This window comes from Danio rerio, chromosome 5 (genome assembly GCF_052040795.2).
Source record: "Danio rerio strain M-AB ecotype USA chromosome 5, GRCz13ab, whole genome shotgun sequence".
In the NCBI taxonomy this organism is placed as follows: Eukaryota; Metazoa; Chordata; class Actinopteri; order Cypriniformes; family Danionidae; genus Danio; species Danio rerio.
Window position 1 is genome coordinate 66800710 of NC_141025.1, and position 12148 is coordinate 66812857.

Consider the following 12148-nt stretch of genomic DNA (forward strand, 5'->3'; position numbering starts at 1 on the left):
TTGTGTTACAAACACTTATCTAGCTGATATGGGCTTAGAATGGAAAAAAAAACTATTCAGCTTTTGGTGTAGAAGGTCAACAAATTAAATGGTGTTTATAATTATACAAAAAACAGAGATACAATAAACACAGACAGGCACAACTTTACTGATTATAATTTTCAACTCATTCTCAAGTCATTTTTGCCATTTTCAACAAAACCCTATCTGCGTTTACCTGTTTAAAAACATTTATTGCTCATCATTTTTGCCTTTAAGTAATAAATAGTTTTGAGATTCTAAAAGTGACACCAATAATAAGGTAAACCATATGAATAAAGCAGTTTAATGCATGTTTTCTGAACAGATGTTATGGTTTTAATGACTTATTGACGTTTGAAAATGTTAGACATTCAGTGATGAAAGAATATTACAAATTGCTTTGTTATTTTATTTTCTTATTTTTGTGGTGAACTACTATATATTTAAGTTTTAAAGGTCTTAAAATATGTACATTAGCAAAGTGGTCTATTGTGGTTGTTCAGCCATGTTGTGTCATTCCCTTCATAAGCTTTGGTTCAAGGTCTTACACCATAGCATCCTTCCCCTCAATATACTCAAACCTTTAAAACAATGTTTTTAAGTACATTTATAAACTTGTTTATGAACTTTTATCAACTTTCAATTTCCACAGAATGTAATTTCTTGTTTTTGTAACCTCTATCGAAGTTCATTATAAAGGGTTAGATCACAGCATGAACCCTGGAGCTTCTGGAGTTTTTAACAACATTGCAAGAAAAATGAATCCCTATTCACTGCAGCAGTGTAACAAAAGAAATGTAGCATATATTGGCTCCCGGCCCAGGTCTTGCTCAGCATTAATGGTTTATGTTGATCTTTGTGCAGGTTTGTGTTTCTCTCAGTGAGAGCAAACAGTGTTTACTTTAAAGGGTTCGCTCACCCAAAAATGAAAATGTCGTTATTTATTATTCAACGTACTCATCTTTCCAATGCACTGAGACATCTGTTCATCTTCATTACACAAATTAAGATATTTTCGATTAAATTTTGATAAAAAAAAACATAAATTACTTAGCCCATGACTCGGCGATCAGCAGGAAATAGTAATGTTTTCCCCAGCAGGGTGGCCTTTCCCCTAATTGATGACACATCAAAACTATCAATGGAGGACCAAAGAGCTCTCAGATTTCATCCAAAACAGTGTTTCTCAACCACGTTCGTGGAGGATCACCAACACTGCATGTTTTTTTATGTCTCCTTTGTCTGTCGCACCCATTACTGGTCTTTTAGTCTCTGCTAATGAGCTGATGATCGGAATAAGGTGTGTTTGGTTAAAGAGACATGGAAAATGCGCAGAGCCGGTGGTCCTCCAGGAACGTGGTTGAGAAACACTGGTCTAAAATATTTCAATTTGTGTTGTGAAGATGAAGGAAGCTCTCAGGGGATTAAAATAACATCAATAACAGAATTGTCTTTGTTGGGTGAACTAACCCCTTAAACCTGAGGCTGTTTATTACGTTCATGTTTACCATCTGCAGGTGCTGGAGCTGCTGAAAGTAGCATGGACGCGCCGTCTCATCTTCACCGTGGGCACTTCCAGCACCACAGGCGAGCCCGACACCGTCATATGGAACGAGATCCACCACAAGACTGAGATGATGTCCAATGTATCTGGCCACGGGTATCCCGACCCAAACTACCTGGACAATGTGCTCTCAGAACTGGCATCCCAGGGCGTAACCGAAGACTGCCTCAAACGAGACGCTCAAGGTTCTGCCATGTGAATAACCGGCTACGGTAGATCTAACTTGACGAAAAGGGAAGAAAACAAAACTAGAGTTTCCGCTGTTCACCAAGAGATTTGGATGTTGATACCAACCCATCCATTTCCACGCGTACGGCCAAGTCTAGAATATTAACGCACATGTGGGCTTCGTGGTCATCTTTAGTTTCAGCGTATTGTGAGGCAGCTACTGACGGTTCTGCAGGAACGACTCGGGGTTTAATGACCTCTATCGCCAGTTTAGGCATTCATCTCAATATACAGAGCTGTGACGTCCTTCCTCAAATACTACATTACAGTAGAGCAGAGATCATTGTACTGTTGCTGGGAATCATGCTGACACTATTTTGTTAAAGGGAAAGCTCAACCGCATATGACATTAGCTTTTTTAAAAGCTGTTGGCCATCCAAGATTTTTTTGGGCTTTAATAGAACATTTAATGACTATTTTTTAGCTAAAATTTCAATGCATTTACAGGCAAAACAAAAGGACGCTTGCTCTTGTTGCTACATTGAGGTCTTATGAAAAGAAATGATGAAATTGAATATTAATTACTACATTATTACCTATTATCCAGAGCCGAATGGTTCCCAGAGATCAAGAGAACAATGGATTATGGCATTTTGTTAAGCAAAATGTAAAAATTTTTAAAGAATACTTTTAATGAAGGCTCGTTTTACAGGTTATTTTATAGGCTTTTAATAGACTTATTTTACAAATTTTAAAAGGCTCATTTTACAAATTTTTAATTGCCTTACTTTACAAATCACCTATTTGTAAACTTTTCAGTTTTTGAATCCAATTGAACTAATCTCCAGGTCTGTTGAAAGCTTAACTTAATGTTTAAGCTTAGCTTAGCACAGTTTATTGAATCGGATTAGACCATTAGCATCTTGCTCAAAAAAATTACCAAAATTAGCAAAAAAAAGTTTTGATAGTTTTGCTATTTAAAGCTTGAAAGTTCTGTAGTTTTTATTCAAGTGCTGCATAATATTATTGTGCCTGTCGCAGCCATGGTACGGCATCAAAGTTCTTTGATTATTATTCAAGAATGAGAGTGTAGAAATATCATATAGCCATATTTAAATTTTTCATCACTCTTAGTACACAATGTAGCCAGAGAATAGTCAAGCTTTAAATAGGAAAATTAATGAAAATGTCTTTTGAAAATTTTGAGATGCTAATGGTCTAATCCGATTCAGTTAATTATGCTAAGCTAAGCTAAATGTGCTCTCGCCAGACCCCAGCAATCAACTGAATGGATTAAAATATGGTAAAACTCTATGGTACTTTTAAATGTAAAAGGGGAGTGTTTCTTTAATGTTTAATAGAAGTCATTATGCAACAGGGCGTTTAGACTCTAGTAATATTATGCTATAAATAATGTTCAGTTTCTTTCACAGGCCAGTCAGTTTGCTTTACAAGACCTCTTGTATCTCCAGGAGCCATATGTATTCATTTTGTTTTGTCTGTAAGTTTACTTTTATTTTATTTTACACTCCCAAAGTGCTGATATTTTTGGACATGCATCATATGACTCATCAAGGACCACTGGAAAAAACATCATAGATGATAAGAGGGTGAGTAAATTAACAGTACATTTTAATTTTGGATGAACTATCCCTTTTAAAAGCAGTAATATACAAAAACATAAAATTGCACATCAGTGCAAATCATAAATCTTTACTAGTGTTGTAAAACGTACCGCTTCAGAAATAAAAGGCACTTTTACAGAATCTGCAGCTAATTTAGTTCATATTTAATTTTTTTTTTTCCAGATGTCAGATTTGGTGATTTCTCACTTGCTGCTATTCTTTTAATTAATAAACATAAGGGACTTGTTTGTTTTCATTGATTCCACAAAATATTGCAACTTTGAATTTACGTTCATTTTATCGATTTAAAAATCCAAGCTTGGCAATACTGCTAGTGCTGGTTTTATTCATAAGTACATCAAGTAAATCAGTGCTGATTTTATTACGAACGGGACCTTGAAAGTACACGTAAAAAATGCAGTCTCGCAGCGTTATTATTGAGTTGCAGTATTACATTGTGCCACAGAGACAATCAGCAGTGTTTGATAAAATTACAGTTCATTACCACACAGCGAGTGTGGAAACATCCATTCATTCCTTCATCTCATATTCCACCGTATGGGATCTTTGGTTTTACAATGTATGCAACTGTATATATAAATATATATTCAACTTCTAATCAGCAATAAACACTACTCCATTTAACAGCACCTCTTTGTTTCTGTTACTTGTTAATAAGTATACATACTGTAAAAAAAAAATCAGTTTTCTAATGTTTTTTTTCACCGGCAGCTGGGATGCTGGAAAAAAAAACAGTAAAATAACAGGCATTAAATTACAGAAATTTCCATTAAATTTCTGTCATTTAACGTCTGTTATTTTACGGTAAATTTCTGTCATTTAACGGCTGCTATTTTATGCTAAATATCTGTAATTTAACATCTGCTATTTTGTGGTAAATTTCTGTAATTTAACGTATGCTATTTTACGTAAATTTCTGTCATTTAACAGCTGTTATTTTACAGTAAATATCTGTAATTTAACATCTGCTATTTTGTGGTAAATTTCTGTAATTTAACGTATGCTATTTTACGTAAATTTCTGTCATTTAACAGCTGTTATTTTACAGTAAATATCTGTAATTTAACATCTGCTATTTTGTGGTAAATTTCTGTAATTTAACGTATGCTATTTTACGTAAATTTCTGTCATTTAACAGCTGTTATTTTACAGTAAATATCTGTAATTTAACATCTGCTATTTTGTGGTAAATTTCTATAATTTGACATCTGCTATTTTACAGTAAATTTCTTTCATTTAACGTCTGCTATTGTACAGTAAATTTCTGTAATTTAACGGCTGTTATTTTATGGTAAATGTCTGTAATTTGACGTCTGTTATTTTACGGTAAATTTCTGCACTTTAACATCTGCTATTTTGTAGTAAATTTCTGTATTTTAATGTCTGCTATTTTGTGGTAAATTTCTGTAATTTAACATCTGATATTTTGTGGTAAATTTCTGTAATTTAACAGCCGTTACACCCAAGCTGCTGAAAAAAAAAAGTAAAATAACAATAATTTTTTACAGTGCAGCTATTGGACAATTTGCAACAACAACAAAAAAGTGAAATATACATTGAAGATTTGGCCACATTTACTTGTAACTTTTTTTACTTTTTCAAATGATGTTTAACAGAGCAAGGAATTTTTCACAGTATTTCCTATAACATTTTTTTCTTCTGAAGAAAGTCTGATTGCATTTTTAAAAAAATTGTTTAAAATTTTTAAAAAACATTTTAAAGTCAATATTATTAGCCCTCTTATGCAATATAGATGTTTTTGATCATCCACAGTACAAGTCATTGTTATAGACCATTTTAAGGGATTTAAACAATAACAATTGTCCTAACATATTTCCTGTTATACATTTTTTATTTCCATAGCTTCGGGAATTCAAAAAGCTTGACATATTAATAAATAATATTATCATAGCTGTTTTTACATAAATTCTGATTGGATTGCCTTTTTTACAGTTATAAAATAGTTTGACAATAAACAGCAAATTTTCATGGGCCAATGGCATCACCAAATTGAAATGGTCTATACCAGGGGTGTCCAAACTTTTTCATATGAAAGGCCAAAAACCAAGTATCATTGAAAGCCATGGGCGAAAGATAAATATACCATACTGTTTTGAGTCATATTACCAAATGCAATATAGATTTATTAATTATAACTATTGCAATAAAAACATAAACAATCACATTTATAACACAGTGGAGTTCAAAGCTAAATTCAGTAGTCAAGCAGAATCTCCCTTTGCCCTGATTTGCTCCCCAAAGACCTCTATCTTTCGGATGACAGTATGCACATTTTAAACTAAATCTGATTAATTGACACCATTTAAATTGAAATGTTTAATTCCAGTAAGCTTTTTTTGTAGCTTAACATTAATACAAACAAATAAATTATCACATTCAATTCGAAATGACAATCTTTAAACAATCCCCATCGTAAAACTTTGAGATGCTAATGGTCTAATACAATTCAATGATTTATGCTAAGCTAAGCTAACTGTGCTCTCACCAGATCCTGGCAATAGACCGAATGAATTACAATCTCTAAACCATTCCCATCATTCTCCCTCTTCTCAGATGGGATTGTGAGCCAAATCAAAGGTTACCATGGGCCAACTTTGGTCCGCGGGCCCTAGTTTGGGCATCTCTAGTCTATACAATGACTTGACTTATTACTCTAGCTTGCCTAAATAAACTAATAAACCAAGTTAAGCCTTTAAATTGCAGTTTAAGCTGAATACTAGTGTCTTGAAAACTATTTAGTAAAATATTATTTATAATTTATATAAAAGAAAGCAGTTATTAGAAATGAGTTATTAAAACTATTATGTTTAGAAATGTGTTAAACAGAAATTGTGGAAAGTATAGAGGGGGCTAATAATTTAGACTTCAACTGTATATATTTTTTATATTCACCATTAGTTAGTATAAAATAGTATGCATTTACAAATGCTGCATTTCTGAACAGTAGTGTGTATTTATGTTCTTAAAACATACCTTATAGTTTCACTTTCATAATAAATGATGACCTGGGAGTGTTTTTGGCAGTCAACCTTTCACCACGTTATCTTGTATCCAGCAGATATTGTCCTAAGCAGCCTGGAATGCAGCGTTCAGCCAGTAGAGGACAGTGTTGCTCTTCATGACTGGAGGAAATCTGCATCACAGCTGTTGCTCTTATGCTTTATAAAGACAAATGCTTTTCAGCTGCAGAGCGAGATTCCCTTCTTACCTCGTGAAATTAAAGCTGAAAACTGCCACAGACATGCTGCTTCCTCAGAGCAGCCACCTATCAGATGTGAATCAGCATTCTAAAGAGACAAAAAAGTTTATTAATCTACAAGTTTGCCTCCTTTTGGTTACAGATCCTTATTTTCTGTGATTCAAAAGAACTGCAGTCTTGCCAAGGAAGACTCTGTAAATGTCCAAACTGAGCTGACTTTGATAAACATAACATGTGATAAACATGAGGTCTTTGATTGTAGGTTAGAATATTCAATTGCTGGTAAGTGGTGATGCTGTAAGAAGATGCTTAATGCAAATGTGAAGATCAAAGGATATTAGAATGCTGATGCACATGCAGTCGTGTTGATTCGCATTATAGAATGCAACTCTTTTGGAATCTCGACTCCTTGCTACTACTGTCTGGGTCAGTTGGCATTTCTGTGTAGAATTTGGTCACCCTGTGCTCTTGTGGGTTTTCTCCAGGTGCTCCGGTTTCCCCCACAGTCCAGGGACATGCGGTGAAGGTGAATTGAAAAAGCTATATTGGTCGTATGCATGTGAATGCAGGAGTGTATGGATGTTTCAAAGTGTTGGGTTGCAGCTGGAAGGGCATACTGTGTAAAACATATGATGGATAAGTTGGCGGTTCATTCCATTGTGGCGACCCCGGATTAGTTAAGGGACTAAGCCGAAAATAAAATAAACGAAAATGAAATAGGTGCCCAAATTTTGCACACATTTATGCTAATAACTTTTAAACCATAAGGGCTAGAAACAATTTCCCCCCTCTGATTTCTTGAGCTCATGCCAATTCGATTGCATCCTATGACGTAATCTGCCATCATAATTATTAAAAATATGTCGGCGCCAATAGCCTAGTGGTTAGTGCGTCGACACATAGCACCAAGGTGCTCATGGCGACCTGAGTTCGATTCCCGGCTCAAGGTCCTTTGCCGATCCTTCCCCTATCTCTGCTCCCCACATTTCCTGTCTGTAAAAATCTCCACTGTCCTATCCAAATAAAGGTGAAAACCCCCTAAAAATTAATTATAAAAAAAATAATAATTATAAAAAATAAACAAATCTACGTTTTTGAACTCCTCCTAGGCTGTTTGCCTGATTGTTCACAAAGTTACATGAGGCCTCTGTTGTCCAGCATATTTAGTTCCAACTTCCTTCAAAACAATATATATATATATATATATATATATATATATATATATATATATATATATATATATATATATATATATATATATATATATATTTATTTATTTATTTATTTATTTATTTATTATTTTTTTATGTGTTGTCAAAAACACAGTTCTTGTAAAATAAGTAGCTTGACCATTTTTGATTTTTATCAATTGTTTATTGTATCTATTAATTTACTTAAATGAATCAGAAGATCTAAATAATACCAAAAAACGAGTTCCTCATAGCAGAACAAAATATCTCCTAAATGCTTTGGCCGAAATTCTCAAAAATGGTCTTGTTACGTTCAGAGTGCCGTCATGTTTTATCACATCAAAGGCTGATTCAGGGTACAAGATATAGCAGCAAGCTCTGTAATAGTTTCGCATAATATATTTAAAAACATTCCTAACCATCAAATATGAATCATTGAAACCACTACATTTGTATGCTTTATAATGAGTTCTGAGACATGTTCAGTTAGGGTTGAAGAGAACCTGAAGGGGAACAAATCTCCAGGAGATACCCAACAGGACTAATATAGTTTAAATTAAAAACTGTATAAGCTATTATAACATTATAAATTCTATGATGGTTTCTATTGTTTTTTTTTATTTGTTGGCTACATGGACACAAGTCATTGTGTCAGATTATGTGAGTATGTCTCCCAAATTTTTGCCCTTTCACCGAAAAATAAAACAAACCGAAAAAAAATATCAGATTCAAATTTCATTCATTTTCCTCCAGCTTAGTCCTTCATTTATCAGAGGTCCCGACAACGGAATGAACTCTCACATTCACATTCATACACTACGGCCTTGTTTAGTTTATTCAATTCACTATAGCGCATATATTTGGACTGTGGGGGAAACCGGAGCACCCAGAGGAAACCCATTCCAACACGAGGAAAACATGCAAACTCCACACAGAAATGCCAACTGGTCCAACCAGGACTTGAACCAGTGATCTTCTTGCTGTGAGCCACTGTATTGCCCCAGATTCAAATTTAGATGTTGTAATTGCTATATTTTAATTTGTAGAAAGCATTCACACCCTTGTAGATCTCAGAGTTACAGCTTGTAAATTGTGAATGTTTAGACAGCTACAACTTGTACAGCTGCAGATTTCAAAATAAGTGTCCAAGGACTTGAACAGCTCCAAAGTGAGCATCACATACTGTCATGAAATTATGGGAATTCTGACACCCAACAACATATAGTTTGTTCCAAACTTGGCCTGATATTATGAAACCAGCATGAGATATGATTTAGATCAATCTGTACTCTGAGGAGACATCTTAAAAAATGTATTACCCCCGGTTCTACACTGAACAAATATTATAAGCGCAACACTTCTCATGCCAACTCATTTTGGTACTGATTTACTGCCTGTTTATTGTACTCCCTCCCTCTGTATGCATGAGAAATCCACACTTTTGCTTATGAAAGCTCTCCCACTTTCTCTCTCTCTCCCTCTTTTTTCTTCATAACTGGTAATGAGACCCTCTCTGACTCCATCTTATTAGGAAACATCTATGCTGTTTGTTGTGTGTAATTAAAACAAGGAGCGAAGTGTGCTGTGATGAATTTCCTCCACTGAAGTGTGTCCCGCCGCAGGCCCACAGGCTTATCTTCTCCCAAAATGGGCTCTTGCAGAAGTTTCTAAAAGAAATGAAAGAAGATTATTCGATCATATACTTGTTTTACTGCTGCTTTTTGGAGGTCTGAAAATAAGAATGTAATTCACATTGCGTTTTGTGGAAAAAGTGGGATTGTAGAGGTAAATGTTGTTTGGGTTACTGGTGATCTGATGTAAGTAGGTTTTCTTTAAGCAGCCATTTTGATTGTGTTCACACTTTTAGTGCAGTTTTATTGATTTGTTTGAACAAACAAAAAAAAAAAAAAAGGGAGGAAAAGAATTGGATACATTTAGTCCTGGTTCATCTAGTGCAGTGTTTCTCAACCATGTTCCTGGAGGACCACCAACACTGCATGTTTTGGATGTCTCCTTTGTCTGTCAGACCCATTACGGGTCTTTCAGTGTTGATGAGCTGATGAACTGAATCAGGTGTGTTTAGTTAAAAAGACATGGAAAATGTGTAGTGCTGGTGGTCCTCCAGAAATGTAGTTGAGAAACACTTTTCTGCTGTTCATATTTTAAGTCAGAATCCAAAACTAAAAACAACAAAAGGTTTATATTGTGTATTTCAGCCTGATCTCATGAGGAAACGTAAGTATTTTACGCTTTGTCAGTTTAGTGGCTAATTCGTATGAATTCGTACGAGTTCAGTCATACGAAAATGTACGATTTAAAAAAGGAGGCGTGGCACCTAACCCCACCCCTAACCCCTACCTTCATTGGGTGATGAGCAAATCGTACTAAATTGTACAAATTAGATCGTACGAATTCATACAAATTAGCCACTAAATCAAAAAGTTACGAATTGCTGTGAGATTGCGTTGGTATTTTTGGTTAAACTTTTATGCTTATGGTTCTTCACTTTTCTTCTTCTTCATTTAAAAAAAAAATAATAATAATACATTTACTCCTGGTTCAACTAGCATTCACATTGCCATTTTAATCTGAATCTAAAATTATCAAACTATCAACAAACAAACAAAGCAAGTAATGCTTATAAGATTTATTTTGGTACAGCTATCACACTTGTATTTCAGTTTTCTTGCTTTAGTGTGGAATAAAAGAACAAGAAAAAAAAGGAAATCGAAACATTTGTTCCTAGTTAATCTAGCGTTCGAAAATGTCAAATTCAGGCTAAATCTAAATCTAACTAGCAACAAAAGGCTTCTATGAAGTATTTTGGTACAACTATTACACTTATAGTTTAGTTTTTCTTGATTTGTTTGGAATTTGAAACCGAAAAGAAACTGATCAATTTAGTCTTGGTTCACTTCATGTTCACACTAACCTGTCTAAATCTAAAACTAACTAAACAGTCCTGGTTCATCTAGTGTTCACACTTCAAATCTGAATCCTAAACTAATAACAACAAAAGGCTTATAAAATGTATTTTGTTACTAATATTATACTTTAGTTTTCTTGATTTATTTGAAACTGAAAAAACAAAAGATAAATTTAGTCCTAGTTCATCTAGTATTCACACTGCCATTTTAGACAGAATATAAGAAAACAACAACAAAAACGTATTGTATGAAGTATTTTAGTATCAGATGTATTTTAGTAACTCTCACCCTTGTAGTTCAGTTTTCTTCATTTGTTTGGAAACTGAAGCAAAAAAAAAAAAAAAGAAACTGATACATTTAGTCCTGGTTTTTCTAGCGTTCACACTGACATTTTAGATTAAATCTAAAACCAACCAACCAACCAACCAACTAAAAAATAATAATACATTTTATTTATATTGCGCTTTTCTCAAACTCAAAGCGCTAACAAGAGCATCAACACACAGAAGAACATGAAATACACAAAAAAAGTAAGAATGATTATAATGATAAAAATATACATACTTAAAGAAGGCCTCATAAGTTATAAGCAATAATAAAAAGATGAGTTTTAAGAAGTTTCTTAAAACAGTCCAGGGAACTGGCGTTTCTGGTGTTTGTGGGGAGAGCGTTCCACAATTTCGGGGCACGATAAGAGAATGGCCTGCCTCCCATGCTGCTAAGTTTGCAATGGGGCTGATACAAGGTGAGCCCCGAAGCAGAACGTAGATTGCGAGAGGAAGAGGAGGTAGATATCAGGTCACATATATAATCAGGTGCAGAACCATGAACCATGAAAACTTCTGTTAAGTACTATTTTGGAACGACTATAACACTTGTAGTTCAGTTTTCATGATTTGTTTGGAAACCGCAGCAAAAAAAAAAAAAAAGAAACTGATACATTTAGTCCTGGTTTATCTAGCATTCACACTGCCATTTTAGATTGAATCTAAAACTAACTCACTAACTAACTAACTAACAAACAATAACAAAAAACTTCTGTTAAGTATTTTGGAACGGCTATAACACTTATAGTTCAGTTTTCTTGATTTGTTTGGAGTTTGAAACTGAAAAGCAATGGATATATTTAGTCCTAGTTTACCTTGCATTCACCCTGCCACAAACAAACAGATAAACAAAAGTGCCTTATATGATGTATTCTGGTACACCTCTCACACTTGTAGTTCAGTTTTCTTGATTTGTTTGGAAAGTAAAGCAAAAAAAGAAACTGGTACGTTTAGTCCTGGTTCATCAGCCGTTAATAATTTAAGTCTGAATCCAAGACTAATAATAACAAAGATTATATGTGTTTTGGTAGAAACAATTAATGAAACTGAAAAAAATAATCAATTAAAGGTCTATCTTGGATTTTT

The 12148-nt window shown here is 34.0% G+C and overlaps 1 protein-coding gene and 2 long non-coding RNA genes across 3 annotated transcripts in view; 2 read left to right on the forward strand and 1 right to left on the reverse strand.

Annotated features, from left to right (window-relative positions):
* Positions 1-12148, forward strand: part of dtx2 (deltex 2, E3 ubiquitin ligase) — a gene marked incomplete in the record, with an annotated part of 61013 nt that overhangs the window by 39007 nt on the left and 9858 nt on the right. Inside the window, 2 exon segments of the mRNA NM_001127307.3 lie at positions 1539-4258; positions 4467-4850. Of these exon segments, the coding sequence (NP_001120779.3) occupies positions 1539-1784 (246 nt within the window).
* Positions 3792-5274, reverse strand: LOC147844445 (uncharacterized). The gene is made up of 2 exons (XR_015492135.1): positions 4746-5274; positions 3792-4607 (listed from the first exon to the last, which is right to left on the reverse strand). It is a non-coding gene; the product is annotated as an uncharacterized LOC147844445 (long non-coding RNA).
* LOC141385638 (uncharacterized) lies at positions 5909-7645 on the forward strand. The gene is made up of 2 exons (XR_015492192.1): positions 5909-5997; positions 6479-7645. It is a non-coding gene; the product is annotated as an uncharacterized LOC141385638 (long non-coding RNA).